The following is a 26,014-nucleotide window of genomic DNA, read 5'->3' as shown; positions in this document are numbered from 1 at the left end:
TCAAGGAACCTAGTTCAGAATAGATCTACCATTTTCTTTACTATACATTAAGGTAGATATTTACAGTGGTAGATATGAAGACTTCTGGTATATGGGTAGTTTTATATATGTGTAATCTGTGGTGAGGACAAAACATATGGAAGAGACTCTTTCTGTAATGGACCACAGAACACTCCAACTACTTAGTTTTTTATTTGAAAAGGGCCAGTCAAGTAATTTAGACCCTAAGGAGACAATAGCTTTTCCAAAGTCCTTTCCTGTTGGCGTTAAAATTCTGAAAAAGGACGGATGGAAAGATGACTAAAAAAGTACAAATCAAAAGTATTTTGAACTCTTGAGAAATCTCTTCGTAAGTGAAAGGATAGGAAGCTTTTAGATTCAATCTTACAGGATGTTGCAAATCAATGACCATTAAATAGTGCATAATGCACAATCTTTTGCCAGATGGAAGTTTCCTGAATGCTCTCTTGAGATATTATAAAACATATCTAAGGCTTCTGTGAAACTAGAAAATTGTGGATTGGTAGGTTTTCAAATAAGTTCCTCCAGACTCGAGTCTGGTCTAAAGTTTCCTGTTTTAACAATCAAGTCCTCATGTTTCTTTGTTGAAAGTGTGTGTAACCTAAAGATGGACCAAGAAGCATCTGGGGCCATCTGGTTCCAGAGGGGAATCCAAATTTCTGTGAGGGATGGGTTAAGGACTAAATGGAAATTGAATAAACAATGCTAACTTAATGTACTAACCCTTCAGTAACACTGTCCAAAATGTCCTTAACCTGCTGGTATTAACTTGGTATTAATTCTTCACGGGTTTTCATTTACTATGTGAAGTAGGTTGGTCTGTCCAGATACATCCCAGTTATGGACATGAATACTCTGATGCTGTCAAGCATCTGAGGGATTGCCAAGAAAAGTGGATGTGTGGGGCATAAGGTTGCCCCTGAAATCAGTGTTTCTATATTGGTGCTGGATTTTTTTTTTCTGCATTTCATTCACCAAGTCAAGAATTATGATTAAGAAAGAGTCAGCAAGAACAGAAGGAAGACTGCTGACCACCAGGATGACTCAAGTTTTGCATATAGGCCAGAGTAATGCCAGGCTGAACTCTGTCCTGCCAGTGTCACCTGAATGCATCCCCACTTAAATTAAGATGAGTTTGAAGAGCTGTTTCCTTATGTGCCCTAATAAGATCGCTACTGTAATTAAACTGAGCAGGAGAGGTTTTAAACATTTTAAACACTTGGGGGTAATAATAATAAAAACAACCCTGATCACAGCAACAGAACAATTACTACAAGTTGCCATTTCATTGAGTTCTGTTTGCCTCAGCTTACACAGTTGAGAAGTATTGCCATTGGGAGATTAGAGTCAGGTTCGCAACTACCAAGTTAAGAAATTCAGTGTATGAGAAGTCATTTACTTTTTACTGTTAATTTAAAATACAAAAGTACTTAGGGCTGGAGTGATGGCTTAGTAATTAAGGTGCTTGCCTATGAAGCCAAAGGACCCAGGTTCCATTCCCTAGTACCCACATAAGCCAGATATACATGGCACATGTGTCTGGAAATTGTTTGCAGTGGCTAGAGGCTCTGGGTCCCCATTCTCTCCCTCCCTCTCCCTCTCTCGTAAAAGAATGAAAATAAAATATTAAAAAAATACAAAAGCACTCAAATATAAGAATGTAAACTTAAGCACAGCACACATAGTAAACTTATAATGGCATATTTTCTGGAAACAAAAGTGTTTTATAGGTTCATTTACCCCAAGAAAGAGATCTTTATTTTCTTTGGAAATGAGGAGGAATAATCTTTGATTTTGCTAGGGAACTGTTTAAATTATTTTGGTAGTTCCAGTTGTGCATAGCACAGAAATTTTTGACAAATATATAATGTTTTGTCACTCCACTTGGATGACTTCCAAATATTTTCTCTTTGTAGCTCTAAATTTTGTTTGGGTATTTTTCAGTGACCAAACAGTCAAAAAAAAAAAAAAAAGTATGAATCATGGTTGCTTCGGTCACCTTGAAAGGCAACTTTGGTTATTTAAAAATCCTACTGTATTTCACTTACAACATTGGAGAATATTGATGCAGACATTTTTTTAAAGAGTGAAAGCAGAACACCCTCCCCCCACCACCCCGGCCCCATGTGCCTTAAGTCTTTGCCATTTGTTGCAGTCGGGTTTTGCTATTCCATTTTGCTGGCTAGAAAGCATGCTTAAAAGATCAAATCAAAGTGTCCGAAAAAGGATGTCTGCACCCCGCATGTTTAAAAAGAGACGGTTTCGTTCGCTTTCCTTCACACATCAAAGGCACTTGGGCAGGAAATAAACCATAATTAGGCATGAGCAAGGGAGCCAGCCGGCAGACCCCTTCTTCTGCCAGGCCCATCCCCGCCCCCTTGGCCAGGCAAGCCGCCTGGGCGAGACGGTGACGCGGGCCGCAGCCGCAGCCGCAGCCGCAGCCGCAGCCGCAGCCGCCGCCGCCGGCGCGCGCTCGCGTCAGAATCTGGGCGGCGGCGGCGGGTCGCCGGGGGCGCGCTCGGGAGCGCGCTCATGCAGCGGTTTTTCTTCTCCCACAATCCAGAGGCAGCGGCGCGGGAGGGTCGGGTCGGCGGAAGGATACGGGCGCGGAGGGAGCCGCGCGCTCCCTTTTGACGGCGGGCGGGCGCGCTGGTTGGACGGCGGGGTGTGCTGCGGCACTGCGGCTCTCAGGCCGTTACTGCTGCTCCTCCGGAGGGCGGGCGGGGAGGCGGGGGCCGCGGAGAGGCTTCGGACGCGCCTAGACCCCCGGCCCGCGGGCGGAGGGATGGGGTCGGCCGGGAGGGAAGGGGCGAGCGCTGCCGGGCGGCGCTGAGGGCGCGCGGGGCGGGCGGGCGCGGCGGCTCGGGTGGCCCCGTGCTCGCTGGTGGGTGGACGTGCGAGCCGACCGCCAGGCCGAGCCCCGTGCGGCTTTCGCTAAGCCACGTTGGGCTTGCCTGGTCCGCGGCGGTCCTGTGGGTCGGCTTCCTCGCGGGGCCGGGCTACCCGCACGGGCTTTTTGTCTCGCTGCTCCGGCCCCTCGCCCGCCGCCGCCTCCAGATGCCGGTTTTCTGCCCCTCCTCGCCCGCCACAGACCTTGCCAGCGCCGGCGAGCGCGCGGGGCCCCTCGGAGCGCAGCCCGGGGAGGCGGCTGGCCACCCCCGGGGCCCTCTCGGCCGGGAGGGCTCGCCCCCGCCCCTCCTTGCGATTGTCCTCCCCTGCCGACATGGGCTTTCGCTGACTGCTTCTCGCTTCTACATTTAGTGACTTAGTTTATACTCTAGGATATATATATATATACACACCCTATATATTTTTGTGGTAGTTCCTCTTTATTCCCTCCCCTTCCAAATACACAGTCTGTAAAATGGAGAACGAGATTTTCACTCCCCTTCTGGAGCAGTTTATGACTAGCCCCTTGGTCACTTGGGTAAGTAGCATGCCCTTTATTGTAGATGTTACTGTTACTTGTGGTTGCAGAGATGGAGGTGGGCGTTCACTTCGTGGCGTGCCTTGTGTTCTAGGTTAAAACGTTTGGTCCTCTGGCTGCAGGAAATGGGACCAACCTGGATGAATATGTGGCTTTGGTGGATGGGGTATTCTTGAACCAGGTCATGCACCAAATGTAAGTGTTTGCTTATTTTCTAGGTAACTTATGTTCTTTGAAAAATAGCGTACTCCGCACTTAGATTTCATGTCTTTAAGCCTTTAATTTGGGTCTTTGATCACCAAAAAGGATCAGGTGGTGTAAGAATTGGATCATGAAAAACTGATAATCTTGCATGCTCACCCCATTTAATCTCAACCTAGTAATTATACCTGTTACAGTTGTTAAAAACTTTAATTTTTTTGTTCTGCCAACCCTGTATTGTTACTTATTGCCTCAAGTGCTGAAATTCAAACCACATTGTGTCTCTTTGATAATTTGGTAAAATGACAGAGATTTCCCTCAGAGGATGAGGAAGACTACTATAAAGTTATGTGCAGAAATGTTTCTTATTAACCTTCATGTCCAAGAATAAGTGGCTCAAATTTTGAAACTTGTGAACTAGTAACATTTCAGGAGAGAGATGCAAACATTTTTTTTTTTTTTTTTGAGATAGGGTCTCACTCACTCCAGTCCAGGCTGACTTGGAATTCACTATGTAGTTCAGAGTGACCTCGAACTCCTGGCAATCCTCCTACCTCTGCCTCCTGAATGCTGGGATTAAAAGCTTGTGCTATCACACCCGGCTCTTTGTTTTTTTTTTTTTTTTTTTTTTTTTTTTGCAATTCTGATTGTTGTGGAAAACTTGCTTTAGCAAACAATGTAAATAACTGGTTAGATGACATTGTATTATTGATGAATTATTATATTGCTTAATATTTGGGTAATCATTTAAAGGTATTTTTGGAAGCTTATGCAAATAATTGAAGTTTTGATAACTCGATTAATTAGGCAAGTCCTTATGATATGGGGTTTATATTAAGAATGTTTTGAGATGAGGATTGAATTTTGAAATAATATCTTTAGCTGCACCGGTGAAATAAAAATGAGTCCATTTTTATCATGATAAGTATTGTAGCAAACATGCATTCTGAATACTTCAATGGAGGTAACCAGTGACTGAATATTTACAGTTGTGTCCAAAAATGTGCATTTAGCTTTATTCTCTCTTGAGTAGAGTCTGTGTGCAAGAGTAATCTTGTAACTTTTGATTTGAAGCCATTCCTATTTTTTTTAATAATATGTGGGAAATTGGTGCATTTGTAAATAGGTAATAAACATGCTATTCTGCTCTGATAATTGTATATGTGTCCATTGTATTTTCCTGGGACTTATTTTTCTGTTTAGGATTTTCTGTTTTAAGATGTTAGAAGTTTAAACCCTTAAAGAATTGTTCCGGTGTCAATGTCTCTGTGTGCACAAAGGTTTGTAGTCCGTATGTTCAGAGATCTGTGTGCTGTTTTTCATGTCCATGTTGATCCTACATTATGCCTTTTCCAAAAAATGTTTTTATGTAGGCACCTAGTGAAATGTGTGTTACTAATACTTAAATATATGCTTTTTCTTTAGAAAGGAAAAAAGAATGTAGACAGATTTCCAAGAACAGTAGGTATATTTTTAGCAGCTATTCATGGAATAACTTTTTTGTGTGAAATATCCCACTACTTCCTAAGCAAAATGGCAGAATAACTAAGCTGTTTTAGGAAGAGTAGCAAATGATAAATATTCAAGTGTTTTCCTTATGTCTCTTTACATGCTTATTTTTAGGTAGGAAGTTGGGAATTTGTGTTTTGAATTCTAATACATAGATGTGTTTGCAAAAATAGCAAAGAATATTAACTTTCCATTTTAATGTTTTTATTTAATTTTCCAAAGAATATTTACTTTTTTTTTTATCCTAGCAGTTGGCCGCAAAGCCAAAAACAAATACATCATTAGCTTATTTTTACTTGGAGTTCATTATATTTATGTATATAACATATATATTAGTTTTAGTATTTTTTTTTTTTGAGGCAGGGCCTCATTTTAGACCAGGATAACCTAGAATTCACTCTGTAGCCCAAGCTGGCCTTGAACTCCCAGATGTCTTCCTACCTTAGTCTTCTGAGTTCTGGGATTAAATAGTACTGTTACAAAGTAATGGTTGCCAGGATTTTTTTTTTTAAACAGTGGAGGGTAGATTTGTCCTTGGTGCTCTCTAAACCTGAAATCTACTTCCTTGTTTTCAGTTCTACCTCTCAGTTACTTTGAAAGATTTTAGTGGGCTAATTCTGTTCTGAATGACCTATATAAGTAAAGGGGAAAAAATTAAGGAATATGCTTTGCTTTCTTAAGAAAATAATTTGTGGGTTGGGGAGATGGCTCATTGGTTAAAGGAGCTGGTTTAAAAAGCCTCGTGATTCAGGTTCGGTTCCCTGGTACCCATGTAAACTCATACCCCACCAAGTGGCACATGTATTCTAAGTTCCTTTGCCTCAGCAAGAGGCATGTTCATTCTCTCACAAATAAATAAAAATATTTAAAAGAATAATTTTCTAAAATGTAGTCCATGCACACTTATTTTAACAAACTTCTTAGGTGGTAGAGCAGCAAAATACTTTATTTTTAAAATCTCTTATTTTGCTAATTTTGAAACCACTGGAGTTCCTGTTCCATAGTATGATCAGATGACTCTTGACTATGTGGTTTAAATGCATTCTGTTTTAGAGTACCAGTTGAAACTCTACCATAAAAAGCTAGTTAACCTAGAGATGAGCTTTAGTTTAAGTAATTTCTAGATTACATTTAGTTGTAGAATTTGTGAGCAAGATCTTTGGTAAAGGAAATTGTTTGTATATTTTTCTTAATGTTCTTTGTGTTTGCTGTTTATTAACTTTCTTGGGTTTATGGGTTTGTATTTAGTCAAATTTGGAAAAAGTTCAGCCATTATTTCTTATTTATACATACATCTTCCTAATTCCTCTTTCCTCTTTTTGAAAGTTCAGTTACATGTATATTAGGCTCATTGCTGCTGTTTTAGTGTTTATTGGTGTTCAGCTTTTGTTTTATTTTGGATGTCTATTGTGATGTCTCCAAGTTAATTTTTTCTTCTCTTATGTTTAATCCCACTCAGAATATATTTTATTTCAGACACTGTATTTGACTCTTGAAAGCTGGCCTTCTGTCTCTCCCATATTTATATTTGTCATGTGTTCTCAACTTGAATATATGGAATACAGTTATCATTGGCTTACTGCCCATGTTTAATGATTCTCTTTGTGTCATTTCATTGTGTTGGATTTGATTGATTTCTGTCTTCATTATGGATAGTGCTTTCTTAATTTTGTATGTCTGGAAATTTTTTTATTTGGTGCCATGCATTTCCAATCCTGCCTTTTCAGATATTCAATATTTTCTTATTTTATAACACACAAAAATCTTAAGCTTTATTCTAGAATGCACTTAAGTTACTCATAAGCAGTTTGATCTTTTTAGGATTTGCATTAAAATTTTTTTTTTAATTTTTATTTACTAGAGAGAGAATGAGACAGTGGGTGTGCCAGGGCTTTCAGCCGCTGCAAATGAATGAACTCCAGATGCATGTGCTACGTTGTGCATCTGGCCTATGTGGGTCCTGGGGGATTGAACCTGAGTCCTTTGGCTTTGTAGGCAAGCGCCCTAACTGCTAAACCATCCCTCCAGTCCTGCATTTAAATTTTTTCTTAGTTTTTGATTTGTTTTTTGAGGTAGGGTCTCACTTCTAGAACTGGAACTGGAATTCACTATGAAGTTCTAGGCTGGCCTTGAACTCAGCCAACCTCTGCCTACGAAGTGCTGGGATTAAAGGCTTGAGTCACCATGCCCTGCCTTTTTAAGTTTAGCTAGGCAATACCACTTTTTAAAAAAAAATTTTATTTATTTATTTATTTGAGAGCGACAGACACAGAGAGAAAGACAGATAGAGGGAGAGAGAGAATGGGCGCGCCAGGGCTTCCAGCCTCTGCAAACGAACTCCATACACGTGCGCCCCCTTGTGCATCTGGCTAATGTGGGACCTGGGGAAGCGAGCCTCGAACTGGGGTCCTTAGGCTTCACAGGCAAGCGCTTAACTGCTAAGCCATCTCTCCAGCCTGGCAATATCACTTTTTTGCACATTGAAGCAAAACTCTTCCAAGTACTGTGGTTGGTAAGAACAGTACTTTTTAGTGTTGTTACTTAAATACTTTCTGGTGGTTCTTTCCATAAGGCACTCACACTACATGACAAGTACTCAGCTGAAGACCTAAGGATACCCTAAACACATCTTTTTCTCTGTTCACCTTTCTCCTCTCAGATACTCTGTTTTGTATAGTCTAATTACATTGTCTCCAGTCTTAAGTTCTACCTACTCAACTCAGGGAGACCACTTCTAGGTTCTGTCTTCCTCTGTTCGTGGACTGGAAATGTTCAAAGACGTAAGCTCAGGCAGTTCTTAGGCTCAGGTTTTAATATTTTTATTTGCAAGCAGAGAGAGAAAGAGAGAAAATGAATGAATGAATGAATGGGTATGCCAGGACCTCCAGACACTGAAAATGAACTCCAGATGCATATGCTACTTTGTACATCTGTCTTTACATGGGACTGGGGAATTGAACCCGTTATTGGGCTTTCCAGGCAAGTACCTTAACCACTGAGCCATCTCTCCAGCCCTTGTTTTGTTTTGTCTTTTTTTTTATTTTGCAAGCAGAGGGTGAGGGATGGTCATGCCAGGACCTTCTGCTACTGAAAAAAAAAAAAAAATCTTCATTTATTTATTTATTTATTTTTGGTTTTTCGAGGTAGGGTCTCACCCTTGCCCAGGCTGACCTGGAATTTACTATGGAGTCTCAGGATGGCCTTGAACTCACAGCATTCCTCCTCCCTCTGCCTCCCAGTGCTGGGATTAAAGGTGTGTGCTACCATGTCCAGTGGGGGGGGGGGGAGGGGAGGGGAAACTTTAGATGTATCTGACACTTTGTGCATCTCCCTTTTGGTGGGCAATGGAGAATCTAACCCTAGGCTATCAAGCTTTGCAAGCAAGCACCTTTAACTGCTGCTGAGCTCTTTCTCTAGCCCCTGGGCTCAGGTTTGGTTCACATCTGTCAGTAATCATGTTTTTTATTGTTTGATGTCTAGTCTCCTGAAAAGTGCTTAATGTATTTTGTCTCTTTTGGCACATGTTACTCCATCTTGACAAGAAGTCGGAATCATTTTACATATTTTGTTTTGGTTTGTTTTTCTGAGGTAGGGCCTCACTCTAGTCTAGGCTGATCTGGAACTCACTATGTAATCCCATGCCCAGCCATTTCTTTTATTTATTTGAGAGAGAATGAGAATTAGGGGGAGAGAGAGAAAATGGGCACACCAGAGCCTCCAGCCACTGCAGACAAACTCCAGATGCGTGTGCCACCTTGTGTATCTGGCTTACATGGGTCCTGGGAATCGAACCGGGGTCCTTTGGCTTTGCAGGTAAGCACCTTAACCACTGAGCTATCTCTCCAGCCACATTTTATATAGTTTTAATTACATTTTTGCCCTGCTAGTCTTATCTTACTGCTTTCAAACTTGACAGGTGTGTGGTAGCACATGCCTTGAATCTTAGCACTCTGGAGGCAGAGGTAGGAGGATTGCTGTGTGTTCAAGGCCAGCCTGGAACTACAGAGTGAGTTCAGGTCAATCAGGGCTAAAGTGAGACCTCACCCCTAAAACAACAACAAAAAACACCAAAAAAACCCCACAACAGCAAAAAAGAAAAACAAGTGGCAAAGATTTTTATTATATGAAACTTAGTATGGAAATTTTGTATCTGAAGTGGTTGTTAAGGATAAGAATACTGATTGATTTAGTGACTCTGGCATTGCCATTTTGGACCAGACTGAAAATGAGAAGCTTATTTCTTCATGACATTTTGTATGAACCCTGTTTTACAATTTTTGGAATTTTTTTTTCCCCTGGATGTGGTTATTACTATATCCAGAGATGGATCTTGGAATTTTTTTTTTTTTTTTTCGGTTTTTCGTGGTAGGGTCTCGCTCTAGCCCAGGCTGACCTGGAATTCCCTGTGTAGTGTCAGGGTGGCCTTGAACTCATGGTGTTCCTTCTATCTTTGCTTCCCGAGTGGTGGGATTAAAGGCATGTGCCACCAGCCACCACACCCACCCTGCTGGGTCTTGGATTTTGTTGAGTAGTTCCTTGGATCAAAGGATGTAAGTGGCATCAGTCATCTTGAATACATGAGAAATGGGGAAGCCATTTAAAGTTCTGGAATTATAGGCCAGCTCTTCTGTATGCTGCAGGGCATCTTTTCTTCCTACCACTACTTATCAGACACAGGGGTTGATGTCAGTGAAGCAGAAGTAATTCTTTTCCTATTGGAGGAAACCATTGTTGACTATTACTTGATATAATTATTTAATAGTTTTAAATTAAAAAATATGCTATTCATATTACCTTAGCAATGAAAATAGGCTACTAAGGGTATATACATAGTGAGAAAATTGTTAATAATGTAGAACACTTGGTTGTGTGATTTTTGTCTTCTTTTAGACTCTTGACTTTCAAAATATTCAGAAGTCATCTCCATCACAGTTTCTTTTAATTTATTTTTAAAGACAGTTTTGTTTATTTATTTAAGAGAGAGAGGAAGATAGAGAGATAGGCACACCAGGGCCTCTAGTCACTGCAAACAGACTCCAGTAGCATGTGCCACCTTGTACCTCTGGCTTTATGTGGGTACTGGGGAATCGAACTTGGTTTCCTTGGGCTTTGCAGGCACATACCTTTACCATTGAGCCATCTCTTCAGCCCCTTCTAATTTTTTTTTTTTTTTTTTTTGAGGTAGGGTCTTGCTCTAGCCCAGGCTGACTTGGAATTCACTGTGTAGTCTCAGGGTGGTCTCGAACTCACAGCAATCCTTGTACCTCTGCTTCCCAAATGCTGGGATTAAAGGCATGCGCCACCACGCCCAGCTTGACTCTTCTAATTTTCTTTTTAAAATTTTTTTGCTTATTTTATTTTATTATTTGAGAGCAACAGACAGAGAGAGAAAGAGGCAGAGAGAGAGAATGGGCGTGCCAGGGCTTCCAGCCACTGCAAACAAACTCCAGACACTTGCGCCCCCTTGTGCATCTGGCTAATGTGGGTCCTGGGGAATTGAGCCTCGAACTGGGGTCCTTAGGCTTCACAGGCAAGCGCTTAACCGCTAAGCCATCTCTCCAGCCCGACCCTTCTAATTTTTTAAAACATATTTTGTTTGTTTATTTGAGAGAGAGAGAGAGAAGCAGAGAATGTTGTTTTTTCTTTTTGAAGGGAGTTTTAAAAGTAATTACATGATGACAAAAAGTTATCCTCATTATGACACTCCCCCTTTATTTATTTATTTTTGTTTTCCAGGTAGGTCTCACTCTAGTCCAGGCTGACCTGGAACTCACTATGTAGTCTCAGGGTGACCTTGAACTCATGGCGATCTTCCTCCCTCTGCCTCCAGAGGAGTGCTGGGATTAAAGGCTAAAGGCTGGGCCACTACACCCTGGCTTTCCTTTTTATTTTAATTTTTATTGTTTACATGTGCATAATAGGTGTGGTGTGGTATGTGTGTAGTATGTACACATGTATATGCTGATGCCCTATGCCTGTGGTGCCCCATGGGTTTTTCAGATCTCCTTCCAGTGAAGTTTCTTAGTGATTCTGGGGTTTGCTTTTGGTTACCCACTCTTTCCTTTTTCTTCCTCCCACAGGAGTAGGATTATGGACATGCATGGCCACACTTAGGTGTTTATGTGACCTCTCCTGAGAATTGAGTTTGGCTCCCCCTCAGGCCCTCCTGCTTGCACAGGAAGCACACTTCATTACTGAGCCACCTCTCTAGCCTTGTTTTTATTTATTTATTTACTTGTTTATTGTGTTGGGGATTGAACCAAGTGCCTTACACATGCTGAGCAAGCACTCTACCACTGAGCTGTATCTCCAAGATAAAAATAATACGTTTTTAATTAAAACCTTCCACTTGATCATGAAACTTCTGCTTAAGTATTTCCTGAGAGTCAGCTTCAAAAACCATACCCAAAGGAGCCATTTACTGTGGCAATTACATTCTTGTTGCTGGGACAAATCACTGGACCAAAAGCAGTTTATGGGAGAAGCAGCTTATTTCAAGTATACAGTTTTTTTGTTTTATTGTTGTAGGCTCTCACTCTAGCCCAGACTGACCTGGGATTCACTATGTAGTCTTGCAAGGGTTCAAAAAGCACTGAAGAAAGACCCCAGACTCAAATAGTATATAAAAGCAAAGAGTGTTTATTCTACAGAATCAGCCAGCATGCAGGGGTCAACTATTCATACAAAATGGCAACCCTGAGAGGCACATGCAAGCCCCTTTTAAGCACAACTAGGGGAATTTCAGGTGGGGTTATCTTTTAAAATGATTAGCTAGGCAAGTAGCAGTTACAGTTGTACATCTTTGGTTGGGGCAAAAGGCACAAAAAAGCTGTGAAAAGCGTGAAAGGGACATGACTGGGTAAGTTTGGGCATGTCTCCAGGAACTAATTGACTTAGCCTCTGGTTGGCTTTCTTCTGTGGCCACATGTCAGGGTCACTGTTGATTAATAGCCCACCCTTTCCCAGAAGTCTTGCCTGCCTCTCTGGGAAACTGTAACTTAGGCCTATTTAAGGTGGCACCTTACTGAATCCTGTCATAGTGTCATGTCAGTTTGGTCCCTTCAGTCTCAGGCTAGTCTTGAACTCACAGTGATACTCCTACCTCAAACTCCTGAGTGCTGGGATCAAAGGTGTGCACCACCATGTCTGGTTGCTCTTCAGATTTCTACCCACCTTTTAGCACTGTCTTGGTGGAGTTAATTGCTTTTTCTCCTAGGATTCCATAGTGCCTCTACCAAAGATGTTGTCCATTTCAACTGTTAGCATTTAGAGGTTAGAGAATTTTTTCCCTATATGTTACCAACTCCTACCTAGCATTTTATAAGTTTTCAGTAAACACTGAAGCAATTAATTAAAGTAGTCTATAATTTTAAGAATTTAAAATTATTTTAGCTTTAAAAATATTATCTTTTTTTTCTCATTTTTTATTAACATTTTCCATGATTATAAAATATATCCCATGGTAATTCCCTCCCTCAATTAAAAATTTTTTGAGAACACTTAGTTTTGGTATCATAGAATTTAGTTTTAATTTTTAGTTTGCCATTTTTTCTTCCTTTTCTATCCCCTTATGTGTTTTAATTGCCTGTTTGTTTGTTTGAGACCAGATCTTAGTCTGTAGCCTAGGCTAGCCTAGAACTCACTGTGTAGATTCAATGTGGCCTTGAACTCTTGGCAGTCCTCTTTTCATCAGCACCCAAATGCTAGGATTATAGATAAGAGTCACCTGGTCTGGCTTGTTTTCATTACCTTTACTGAATATTTCCTTCCTTTGTTATTTGTCCCTCAGAATGACAGGTCATTGTATATGATTTTGTATGGATTATCATTCATTTTGGTTTCTAGCAAATTTGATGATGATGTCTATCATGTTGAGATTTTTGTTCATTGCCTCAATCTGGACTGATATTTTCAGGATCAGTGCATACTGATTCTCAGTACATTTCATGTCTAAAGCCTTAGAAATTATGAGAACCTAGAGAAGAGCAAGACAACTTGTTGCTACATATTTAATTTTTTAACTGAGAATTCTCTTCTAACATGTTAAGTATCAGAAGCTAATTATCACAGGATAAATAGAAAGTAAGACAAATTCTTAACTGGTCTGTTTTAGAAAGAGACGAGGTTGACTGTCTTTCTGATCCATGAAACGGTTTGATAGCTGCTGAGGAGTTAAGTTTCAAATTGTAAAATAGTATTTGAGATTTTTCTTAACATTGAAGTATTTGTCTAATCATTAGTAAATAGTTATTTTCAGAATCAGTGTAGTATGAAGTACAAAAATAGACTTGATATATAAACTCTGGGCTAGTCATTTAAAATAATATTTAACTATTAAAATCAGAAAATAAACTTAACTATTTTGTTTCTGATTATACTTACATACTTTCTTTTTTTAAAAACTTTGTTTATTTAAAAAAATTTTTACTTTTTATTGACAACTTTCATAATTGTAAACAATATCCCATGGTAATTCCCTCCCTCCCCCCACTTTCCCTTTTGAAACTCCACTCTCCATTATATTTCCTCCCTCTTTCAATCAATCTCTTATTTTGATGTCATGATCTTTTCCTCCTACTATGATGGTCTTGTGAAGGTAGTGTCAGGCACTGTGAGGTCATGGATATCCAGGCCATTTTTTATCTGGAGGAACATGTTATAAGGATTCCTACCCTTCCTTTGGCTCTTACATTCTTTCCACCACCTGCAATGGACCCTGAGCCTTGGAAGGTGTGAAAGAGATATTTCAGTGCTAAGCTCTCCTCTGTCACTTCTTCTCAGCACCATGGTGGCTTCTGAGTCATCCCATGGTCTCTGCCATCTGAAAAGAGAAACTTCTCAAACAACAAGTGACAGTAGCATTAATATATGTGTATGAACATTAAGAGAAGTGCCTACTGGGCAGTTTTGGTGAGCATACATTTAGCCAGACAGCAGCAGACATTACGCCCCTAGGGTTCATAACTACCCTGTGCTAGATTTCAGTATCAGGGATGTATTCCCTCCCATGAAGTGGGCCTCTAGTCAAATTAGAGGGCGGTTGGTTTCCCCCAATAACAGACATGCCACTATTGCACCTGTTGGCTCATTTGGCCTGGTTGGCCAAATATAAGGCTTGCAGTGTCCAATGTTAGGTATCTTCACTGGTGATTTCTCTCTCTTCCATTGGACTGCATGCAATGTAGCTTTTTCCAGCATTATGTCAGCTGGTCTACATGGAGGAGGTTTTCAGCTCAGCTCCAGCAGGATTTCTCAATTACCTTGCAGCCCAAGTATGTGGAGTCTTCAGCAGTAAGGTCTTACCATCTATTCCTGGTGGGAAACTAAGAGCCTCCACAATGGCTTGCAGTGTTTTGGAGGCATCAGGGACCTCCCTGGCCAACAACTCACTGGAAGGAATCCCATCCCTGGCACTGAAAATTTTCTCTTTGTTGGACTGCATTAGGTCTGCCACCTGATCTTCTAGCTTAGATATTCTGTCCTCTCCCTCATCCATCCTACTGGTGAGATTTTCTACAGAGTTTTTTATTTCATTAACTGTGTTCTTCATTGCTAGTAATTCTGACTGGTTTTTCTTTATTATTTCTATTTCTCTATTTATGTCTTGTATTGCCTTCTTTATTTCATTAAATTGGTGTCCTGCCTCTTCTTTGATTCCTTTGATTTCCTCTTTGATTTCCTCTTTGATTTCTTCTTTGATTGTTTTCATGTGTTCTTTGACCTCTTTGAACATATTTATAATTATTCTTTTGAACTCTTTCTCAGGCATTTCCTCTAACTCTTTCTCACTGGAGGACATTTCTGATGCATTAATACTTTTAGGTAGATTTATATCGTCTTGCTTTTTAGTGTTTCTTGTGTTATAATGTATATATTTTTGCATCTTGGATTAAGTTAATGCTTGGATTTTCTAGCTAGCTGTGTATTCTTAGCTGTATCAATTGATTTGGTGTAAAATATTTTCAGGGTAGGACCTTAAGGTATTAGGTGTGGCTCTTAAGACTCTCAGAGTATCTACAAAGATGTTCTTAGGGGTTGAGTTTCCCTGCTATAGGAGTATTCAAGCAGGCTGAGTGGAATAATATACTGGTAGATTCTAAAATTTAGCTAAACACTGTACCCATTCCATCAAAAACAGCCCCGAGTATGTATGCAAGAGTAGTTATTATAATGACCAGATCCTCTATCAACAAAGAGGTTTAGATTTCTGGTCTGTTGAGGTATCCAAGTCAGCTTGTGACCAGGTGAGACCCTTCCCTGGTGCAATCCCAGTTACCTTGGGTGATTGTGGTCTCAGTCAAGTTGCTGCCTGGGTCGTCGGGTTGCTGTTCTGATTTCTGGAGCTGGGCACTTGCTTTTCCTACGGGGCAAACTGAGTCGCTGCCGCCGCCTCTGCAGCTGTTGTAGATGTCACCGCCGGAGCCCCCACCACTGCTGAAGCTGCCGTTGTCGTGTCCACCGCTGCTGCTCACCCCGAAGCCGCTGCTCTCCTGGGTCCGCTGCTGCTGGGGCCACTGGTACCGGTGCTGGAGCCGCTGAAGTTGCTGCCAAATTCTGCTCCTGCTTGGGTCCCGCCGTCAGCCCAAGTTGGCGTGGCCGGGTCCCGGGCCGCTGCTGTGTTCGCTGGAGCTGGGTTCAGGCGGCAGGGGAGGGGAGGGAGCCGCGGCTGTTCTGGTTGTATCGTGTGCTTTTACCTCGCGGTCTGCTCCTCCCTCCGTTGCTCACTGCCACTCTCCCCTCACGTTTCCCGAGTTGCGGAGAGCGCGGTGTGAGGGGAAATTCCCGCACCTGGCTTGTCCTGCGGCTCGAGCCGAGAGTCCGGCGGTTTTCTGCCGCTCCGCGGTTGCGGCGGGTAGCTGAGCCGCCCCGGGCCGCTGTTCCCGCCTGTGCAGGCTCCGGATGCTCTATAACTCTTCCACTTCTCCGCTGCCGCCTCAACTTCCTATACACCTCACTTTTTAGTAAAAGTGTGTATTTTGCTGAGTTTTTTTTGGTCTTCCCCCCCCAGGCTATTTTGGCGTGGTACCTACGCCGCCATCTTAACCGGAAGTCTCCTGAAAATTTTCTATCTAGCAACAATCTATGGCTTCCGAGTATTCCATTGTTCAAAAATGTAGGTTTCCATGTGACTTATTTATATTCTCTTAGATTTTGATTAGGCCCTCCATCCACCTTTCCTTTACTCATTCTCTTCCCTTGACCTCATTTAGGACTTTCCACCCCATTAATCTGTTCTTCTACTTATGTATATACAATACCACCCTATTAAGTCTCCCCTTCTCTCCCTTTCTATTCCCTTTATGTCTCCTTTCTAGCTTACTGGTCTCTGCTACTGAGTTTTCTTCCTAATCATATAGAAGTCCAATCATTTGTAGCTAGGATCCACATATGAGAGAGAACATGTGACTTGGCTTTCTGGGCCTGGGTTACTTCACTAAGTATAATACTTTCCAGATCCATCCATTTTCCTGCAAACTTCATTATATACTTTCTTAGTCCTATATTGTTGGTTTAATAATCCACAAAACTAGGGGCTGGAGAGATGGCTTAGCGGTTAAGCGCTTGCCTGTGAAGCCTAAGGACCCCGGTTCGAGGCTCGGTTCCCCAGGTCCCACGTTAGCCAGATGCACAAGGGGGCGCATGCGTCTGGAGTTCGTTTGCAGTGGCTGGAAGCCCTGGCTCGCCCATTCTCTCTCTTTCCCTCTATGTGTCTTTTTCTCTATGTCTGTCGCTCTCAAATAAATTAAAAAAAAAAAAATGAACCAAATAATTCACAAAACTAGGTTCATAAAACTCATAAATTTTAGGGGAAAATGCGGGGGGGGGGAGGGTATTACCATGGAATTTGTTTTTTAAATTTTTATTAACATTTTCCATGATTATAAAATATATCCCATGGTAATTCCCTCCCTCCCCACCCCCACACTTTCCCATTTGAAATTCCATTCTCCATCATATTACCTCCCCATTACAATCATTGTAATTACATATATACAATATCAACCTATTAAGTATCCTCCTCCCTTCTTTCTCTACCCTTTATGTCTCCTTTTTAACTTACTGGCCTCTGCTACTAAGTATTTTCATTCTCACGCAGAAGCCCAGTCATCTGTAGCTAGGATCCACATATAAGAGAGAACATGTGGTGCTTGGCTTTCTGGGCCTGGGTTACCTCACTTAGTATAATACTTTCCAGGTCCATCCATTTTTCTGCAAATTTTATAACTTCATTTTTCTTTACCGCTGAGTAGAACTCCATTGTATAAATGTGCCACATCTTCATTATCCACTCATCTGTTGAGGGACATCTAGGCTGGTTCCATTTCCCAGCTATTATAAATTGAGCAGCGCTAAACATGGTTGAGCACGTACTTCTAAGGAAATGAGATGAGTCCTTTGGATATATGCCTAGGAGTGCTATAGCTGGGTCATATGGTAGATCAATCTCTAGCTGTTTTAGGAACCTCCACACTGTTTTCCACAATGGCTGGACCAGATTGCATTCCCACCAGCAGTGCAGAAGGGTTCCTTTTTTTCCACATCCCCGCCAACATTTATGATCATTTGTTTTCATGATGGTGGCCAATCTGACAGGAGTGAGATGGAATCTCAATGTAGTTTTAATCTGCATTTCCCTGATGACTAGTGATGTAGAACATTTTTTTAGATGCTTATATGCCATTCGTATTTCTTCCTTTGAGAACTCTCTATTTAGCTCCACAGCCCATTTTTTGATTGGCTTGTTTGATTCCTTATTATTTAACTTTTTGAGTTCTTTGTATATCCTAGATATTAATCTTCTATCGGATATATAGCTGGTGAAGATTTTTTCCCATTCTGTAGGTTGCCTCTTTGCTTTTTTCACTGTGTCCTTTGCGGTGCAAAATCTTTGTAATTTCATGAGGTCCCAGTGGTTAATCTGTGGTTTTATTGCCTGAGCAATTGGGGTTGTATTCAGAAAGTCTTTGCCAAGACCAATATGTTGAAGGGTTTCCCCTACTTTTTCCTGTAGCAGTTTCAGAGTTTCAGGTCTGATGTTAAGGTCTTGAATCCATTTGGACTTAATTCTTGTGCATTTATAATCATGGAAAATGTTAATAAAAATTGTGAAAAGAAAAAAAAATTTTTAAAATTTAAAAATATTTTTAAAAAAACTCAAAAATTTTACTAAGTCCAAGGTGTGACCCATGTGTGACCCAGGGCAAGCATCCATTTATAAAAGCTATAAACCAAGTTAAGGAAATTGATTCTATCTTGACACATATATCTTCATAGTGTCTTACAAAGAAGTATTCAAATCTAAATGTGTGGAATTTAGAATCCATAGTAGACCATGGTGGAGTCCAGCATGCCCTGGCATACTAACACCTTGCATGCAACTTTCTTTTCCAAACTGCTGTCCTTTGGCCCGAGGATGGTGGTACACAGCCTTTTGTGCACATGAACTCCTTGCTTAGTGAAGTATGTGGCCCAAGGAGGGCAAGAGCAGAAGTCAGAACAGAGCTGTCTTTTGCCATCATCTAAATATAGTACCCAGGGGAAGGGATGAAGGATTACTTCGTTAATAGATCATCCTACTTATTGTATAGGTCATTCAGTGGATAGGATACTTTTGGAATACTTATTATAACAAACTGCCAGGTACTGGGCATGATACTGTGTCTACCAGTCAGAATTGCGCATGATAGAATTAAGATCAGGATTTGGTTAAACAGTAATCCTTGGCTGCTCAGAAATTAACACAAATCTGTAGAATTTATTTATTTTTCAAAATGTTGATTATATTTTTTGAAAATATATTTTACTTATTTGAGAGTGAGTGAGAAAGAGGTTGAGAGAGAGAATGGGCGCAGCAGGGCTTCCATTTGCTGCAAAGAAACTCCAGATGCTTGTACCACCTTGTTCATCTGGCTTATGTGGGTCCTGGGGAATTGAACCAGGGTCCTTTAGCTTTGCAGAAAAATGCCTTAACCGCTAAGCCATCTTCTCCAGCCCTGTAGAATTTTATTTTATTTTATTTTTCGAGGTAGGGTCTCACTCTGGTTCAGGCTGACCTGGAATTCACTATATAGTCTCAGGGTGACTTCAGACTCACTGCAATCCTCCTACCTCTGCCTCCTGAGTGTTGGGATTAAAGGTGTGCACCACTACACCTGGCTTGTAGAATTTATTCTGAAGTAGAATTTTGTGGTTCACTTGGGATGGTAAGGAAGCAAACAAAGTAAATATTCTTAAGTATTTTAACTCTTTTTTGCACACACACACACACACACATGCACATATATACATATATATATGCATATATATGTAAAACATATTTTAGGTAACATACAAAATAATTGATTTAGGACTGGGGAGATGGCTTAGTGTTTAATGGCACTTACAAAGCTTGTAGCCCAGGTTCAGTTCCCTAATACCTACCATGTCAAGCCAGATGCACAAAGTAGTATGTGCATCTGGTGTTCTTTTGCAGCTGCAAGAGGCCTGACATGTCCCATACTCTATTTTCTTCTCCCTCTTTCTCACTCACAATTTGAGGATTCAGTCCTCAAATTTATAGATAGAAGGCAGGGCAGCAGGGTCTTCAGGCAGCTGGTCACGTTCAGTCCGCAGTCAGGAAGCAAAGAGAGATGAATGCTTGGGGGCAGTGCTGAGTTTGTTTTCTATTTTTTTATTTAGTCTGGTACCTCAGCACATGAAATGATGCTATCTATAGTTAGGGTTGGTCTTCTCATGTCAGGTTAGTCTAGACAATCCTTTACAAACATTTCCAGAGATTTGTTTCCATGATAATTCAAAATTCTGTCAAGTTGACAATCTGGAATAAACATCACACCGTTTCTAGATAGTTATCCAAATGAGGAGTAAACTTATGTCCACACAAAAAGTCTGCCCATAGGCCTGGGGAAATGGCTTGGTGGGTATGAGGTCTTGTCATATAATCATGAGGGCCTGATTTGCCCTGAGTTCAATTTCCCAGCACTTGGTTGTGGCCCAGCATGTCTTTAACTCTATCTCTGTGGCAAACAGAGATCAGAGAACTGCTGAGACTCTCTGGTTAGCCAGTCTTAATTGAAACTGGCAACAGTGGGATCAGCGAGAGACTCCATTTCAAGGAAACACATGGATGAGAGATAGAAGAGGACACTCAACATTCTCCTCTCTGTTTTTTACATGTATGCACACTAAGTGCGTCTAATACACACACATGGATAGGCCACATATGCCATATATAGCCTACCATATTTACTACACAACCACACCTGCAAAAAAGAAAAAAAAACAAAAGCCTGTACACATATTTTTATCAGCTTTATTTATAATTGTCCCAAACTGGAAATAATCAAAATGTCCTTCAAACAATAAATAGATAAGCAAATTTTGGCATATCCACACAAGATACTATTGTCAGGTTTTTTTGCTATCCCCACATTCAGATATTTGACCCCACTTTAAGAAGTTAAGCTGGGAACTAGAAATTGCCATAAGAATGAAGGAAGACTTAAGTTTAGAAGAAAAAAAAAAATGAAACAAGGTAGGAAGAATAGAAGTCAGAGGGGACTTGGAGAATTTGGGATTTCAAATTTGGAATTGCCAAGTGGAAACTGTTATTAATGGACTGGAATACTGGACTAAAGATATTAAAGTTGAGAAGAACTTCTGTGGTGGTTTGAATACTTACTTAATCTCTAGCTGGTGGTACTGTTAGGGAGAGTTGTGGAAACTAGGAGGTTGAGATGTTATAGTCCAGCCCTGCTTGCTATGCTCTCTCTACTTCTTTTCTGGTAATGTGACAATGTGACTCTTGTCTGCTCCTGCCATCCTGGATACTTCTCCTGAAAGCTGTAAGTTTCCCCCACCAAAAAAATAACTCATTTCCTTCCTTAAGATGCCTCAGCAATGAGGATGCAATTGCTGCAGAAAATTGTGCCAGGAGTGGGGTTATTGATGCAGTAAACCTGACCACATGGTTTTGAATATTTGGGAAATAGTTTGAGGGAGGAATTTAGAAGGATTTGGAACTTTGGAATAGAGAATTCTTACAATGCTGTAAGCAGAGTGTAATGGGCCATTCTTCTAGGAGTTTAGAAGACCAAAAGGCTGAGATATAGAGACTGTGAAGGCATGGTTCATGATGAAGCTTCAAAGGGTAAAAAGGACTCTATTGGGAACTGGACAAGTGGCATTTCATGTGATATTCCAGCAAAGAATCTGGCATCATTCTGCTGGTATTCTGATAACTTGAGCAAAGTTGAATTAAAAAATGATGGAATAAAGGACTAATTGTTGGAGGGCTTCAAGACAGCAAAGCATTCAGTGTGTGGTTTGGTTTCTCTTTCTTGCTTTAATTCAGATCTACAATGAAAGAAAAATACAGAGCTAAAGGATGCAAAAAAAAAAAAAAATGGGTTAGAAGGATGAATGACTTAGTGGTTAAGTGGCCCACAAAGCCAAAGGACCCAAGTTTGAGTCCCCAGGACACATGTAAGCCAGATGCACAAGGTGGCACATGTTTTTGCAGTTTATGTGCAGTGGCTGGAGGCCCTGGTACGCCCATTCTGTTTCTCTGACTCACTCACTCTCACTCTGATGTAAGTTAAAAGGAAAAAAGATACAAAAAACAATAATAATAAAGTATGCCACAGAAGGAAATGTAAGCAAATTTGAAGTCCCAGACGCAGAGACTGTAGCTTCTTTAGCTCAAATTGTTAAAGAGATTTCCACCATTAAAAATAAGCCAATTTTTCTGCACTGGGACAAAAGAAGTATGCCCCAAAGATAACCAACTCATCAAAGTCTCAAGCCTTTTGAAAGGCTTTCCTTTTGTAAGGAAAATGCCTTAAGGAAGAGTGTCTCTTGCTTCTCAAGGTCAGAATACAAAGACTTCTACAACTCATACAAGGCCAGGTTTCATTCATCCTGACCACACAGTAAAATGTGGCAGCATTGTTCACATGACACTGGTTTTGGAAGAATGAAAGATGGAAGAGGGAGGTCATGGATTGTACCATGGTTCTAGGTGGCCACTGAGGCTAAGCGATATGAGGCCAGTACCAGAGTTTCTATCAGGAAACTCTTGGAGGCCACTGTGTGAAGCTGCAAAGGTAAAACATAAGTTGCAATGGAGACTCCAGGATTTTGGGGATGCCAGAACCATGGCACACGTACCCGTAAAAGCTGTGGGCTCATGGAGGATTCCGCTCAAGAGAGGCTACAGGCAGCACAGCTGGAGGGGAAGAGCTGCCCAAGCCTTTTAGAGCTCAAAGGATTTTATTTTGAGTGCCATATGGTAGGCATGTATCTACTGGATTTAATACTTGCCCTGCTGGGTTTTGGCATTGCTTTATTCAATATTTCTTTGTTATGTCCCCATTCCTTCTTTTTGCAATGGAAATGTTTATCTTGTGCCATTATATGTTGGAGATTTGGACTTTGGACTTTTAAATAGTTTTGGGACTGGCAAAGACTTGAAAGTTGGATTGGTTGCATTTTTGTATCATGGGATGGTCATGAGTCTAAGGAGGCCAGGGTGGAATGTAGTTTGAATGTAAAATGTCCCCCATAGGTTGATCTGTTTGAGCAGTTGATGTCCAGTTGGTGGGACTGTTAGGGAACCCTTGGGAGGTGAAGTTTTATTGGAGGAAGCATATCACTTTGGGTAGATCTTGATGTTTTAGAACCCAGCCCCACTTGCCATGCTGTGTGTTTTTCCTGTTGATGTGATGATGTGACTTCAGTTGTCTTCTTCTGCTATGCTTTCTTTGCCCCAATGGAAACTTCCCTGGAAACTGTAAGCACAAAATAAACCTTTTCCTTTCTTAGCCTAAGGTATTTTGTTTCTACAATGAGAAAGTAACCAATACTAACTTCCTTCATTATACTTTGTAGAGCTATATCTTTAAAAAAATATATTTAATTAATTAATTTATTTATTTGAGAGAGAGAGAGAGATGGGCATGTCACCTTGCACAAAGGACCTGAGTCCTTTGGTTTCAGGCAAGCACTTAACTGCTAAGCTATCTCTCCAGCCCCTATAATGCTATCTCTTGATTTCTACTCTCTCTTCCACCTCTCTCCTCTTCTCTCTTTCTTCCTCTTCATATCTCCTTCCTTCCCACTCTCCCTCCCATTCTGTTTTCAGGTATGTAGATGTAATGAAGCCTAGCTGTCCTTACATTTGGAGTGCTAGGATTAAAAGCATCTGCCACCTCCCCAGCATGGTTTTTTAATTTATTTTTTATTTTTGGTTTTTCGAGGTAGGGTCTCACTCTAGCTCAGGCTGACCTGGAATTCACTATGTAGTCTCAGGGTGGCTTCAAACTCCTGGTGGTCCTCCTACCTCTGTCTCCCAAGTGCTGGGATTAAAGGCATGTGCCACCATGCCCGGCAGTGTTGTTTTTTTTTTTAAATTGTAAATTTACTATATGAATATATTGCACATTGATTATTTTTTTTTATCTTTAAGCAATGCTGTATAACTATCAGGTGCATATCCTAAGATGAATAGATCTATAATGAATCCTAGATTTGAAAACATTATGAATTTGATGTGTAGTTATTTTTACTAATGAGCTTTATATTTTAAGAAAATAAATGTTTAATGAGTAAAAAAAAAAAAAAAGAAAAAGAAAACAAATCTCTCTTTATAAGCATTGTTTTTTGTCTCCTTTTTTTCTTTAATTTGTGGGGGTTTTACATATTTCCTATGTGTGTGTGAGAGAGAGGGAGAGGAAGAAAGATTGTAAAAGTATGGATATTTATGGAAAACTGTCTATGGAGGAATTTAGTTTGGATTCAATCTTTGAAGAATGATTGTATCTGGCTTTTCATGGGTATTAGGGAATCAAACCTGGGTGCTTTGACTTTGTACTCAAGCACCTTAACCACTAAGGCATCTGATCTCCAGCCCTTACTATTAAGACTTTTTGAAAGCCAAATATGATGACACATGCCTACTTTCTCAGCACTTAGGAGGGTGAGGCAGGAAGATCTGTAGCCATCCCCCTCCCGGCTCAAAGATCTTTAGTTGGAAGCTAGCCTCTGCTTATGCCATTGTTTTCCCCTGCTATCATGGAGCTTCAAGTCTGTAAGCCAAAATAAACCCTTTCCTCCCACAAGCTGCTTTTGATTGGGTATTTTCTGCCAACAATGCTAAATTGACTGCAACAGAGAGTGTGTGCCTGCATGCAACAGAGAATGCATTGCCACAGTGCACATATGGAGGTCACTGAACAACTTTTAGATTAGTCCTCTGCCTGTCCATGTCATTTGAGGTGAATTTCTAGTTCTGCTGTTATTCTTTGTTATGTTCACCATAAGCTTCTGGTAAATTCTCCTGTGTTCATCTCCCATTTGAAGTTAGTGTGAGTGTGCTGAGATTATAAAAGCTCACCATAGTTTCTGGCTTTTAACCTTTTTACATGGGGTCTGAGGTTCAAATTTGGGTACTCCAGCTTGAGCAATGAACACTTGATCCACTGAGCCTGCCACATTTTTGTCTTTTACTTATCTCATTTTTATTGTGTCTTTGATTTTTGTCTGTCTTTAGCCATACTTGTGCAATAGATTATTATCTAAAGTTGGTGGTTTTATATTGTAGTTAGCATGGATCCTTTTGGAGTACTTTACTGGTGCATTAAAAAATATTGTGGATTGCTTCTCGGCCTTTTGGCTAAGATCAAGTGTAATATCTGTTTTTATCAGTTTAATATCTGATACATCCTCTATCCGAGGACAATATATTAAATGGATTTTTGGAGCTTGGAGTTGGAATAGGAGCTTGCTCCGTCCACTCCATGCATCGACCTGGTATTGCAGTACCTCCAGGAATGGTGCACCAAAAAAAAAATATATATATTGTGGTAATGTCACTATACTTTTACTTAATAGGACTTTATAATGTTAGAGTAGTCCCAAATAATTTATTACTATTAGATAATTGATGATGAAAAAGGATTTTCTTGAGCTGGGGAGATAGCTCAGTGAGTCAAGTGTTTGCCATTATCTACAAGTGTTTCTATCTCTCTGCAAGTGTTTGCCATACAAGCATGAAGACCTAAATTGGCTCCTCAGTAATCACATAAAAATGCTGGATGTGATTATGAGTGCCTATAATCCCGGTGCTAGGAAAGTGGGATCCCTGGAACTCATTGGCCAGCCAGTCTGTATATGAGCTCCAGGCCAGTGAGGGACCTTGACTCAAGGGAAGTAGAAGATGAGGATGACACCCAAGGCTGTTTTCTGATAAGCACCATGCATACACACATGCACATACACCATACATAAACAAAAAAAAAAAAAATTAAAACTTAGCCCAGTGTGGTGGCACATGCCTTTCTTTAATTCAGGTACTCAGGAGGCAGAGGTAGGTGAGGTGAGTTTGAGGCCAGCCTGGGACAAAGTGAGACCATACCTCAAAAAATAATTAAAATAAAAAAGGTTTTCTTAATTAAAATTAAAAACCTGTTTTGGGTTAAGTGTCTATGACTACATTTTAGTTCATTAATTAGAAGTTGTTACTCTGGGGCTAGAAAGATGGCTAAGCAGTTAAGGTGCTTGCCTACAAAGCCTAACTACCTAAGCTCAATTTCCTAGTACCCATGTAAAGCTAGATACCCAAAGTGGCACATATATCTGGAGTTTGTTTGCTGTGGCTAAAGGCCCAGGCCTGCCCATTCTCTCTGTCTATCTCTCTCTATTACTTGTAAAACATTTTTAAGGCATTTCTTAATTTTAGAAGGCTTTGTTAATTTTCACAAACAGTGAGTAGTACTCCTGAGGCTTAGGGAAGATCATGAGTTCTAGTCTAGTCTGGGTTACATAGCAAGATCCTGTCTCAAAATAATATGTACGTAA

The 26,014-nt window shown here is 40.6% G+C and overlaps 1 protein-coding gene and 1 non-coding gene across 6 annotated transcripts in view; both read left to right on the top strand.

The window, feature by feature from the left end:
* The first annotated feature begins 2,938 nt into the window (after positions 1 to 2,938).
* Ccdc88a (coiled-coil domain containing 88A) overlaps positions 2,939 to 26,014 on the top strand; it is a 206,830-nt gene continuing 183,754 nt past the window's right edge. For all 5 annotated transcript variants that reach the window (XM_045147468.1, XM_045147471.1, XM_045147470.1 and 2 more), the window contains exons 1-2: positions 2,939 to 3,448; positions 3,543 to 3,643. In XM_045147468.1, the coding sequence (XP_045003403.1) occupies positions 3,386 to 3,448; positions 3,543 to 3,643 (164 nt within the window). In that variant the 5' untranslated portion in view covers positions 2,939 to 3,385. The remainder of the gene's footprint in view (positions 3,449 to 3,542; positions 3,644 to 26,014) is intronic.
* On the top strand, positions 24,811 to 25,001 carry LOC123460573. Its single transcript, XR_006637107.1, has one exon. It is a non-coding gene; the product is annotated as a U2 spliceosomal RNA (small nuclear RNA).

The sequence above is a fragment of the Jaculus jaculus genome, chromosome 4 (assembly GCF_020740685.1).
Source record: "Jaculus jaculus isolate mJacJac1 chromosome 4, mJacJac1.mat.Y.cur, whole genome shotgun sequence".
NCBI lineage: Eukaryota > Metazoa > Chordata > Mammalia > Rodentia > Dipodidae > Jaculus > Jaculus jaculus.
Note: the sequence above shows the minus strand (reverse complement) of the source record. Positions and strands in the feature narration are given on the sequence as shown.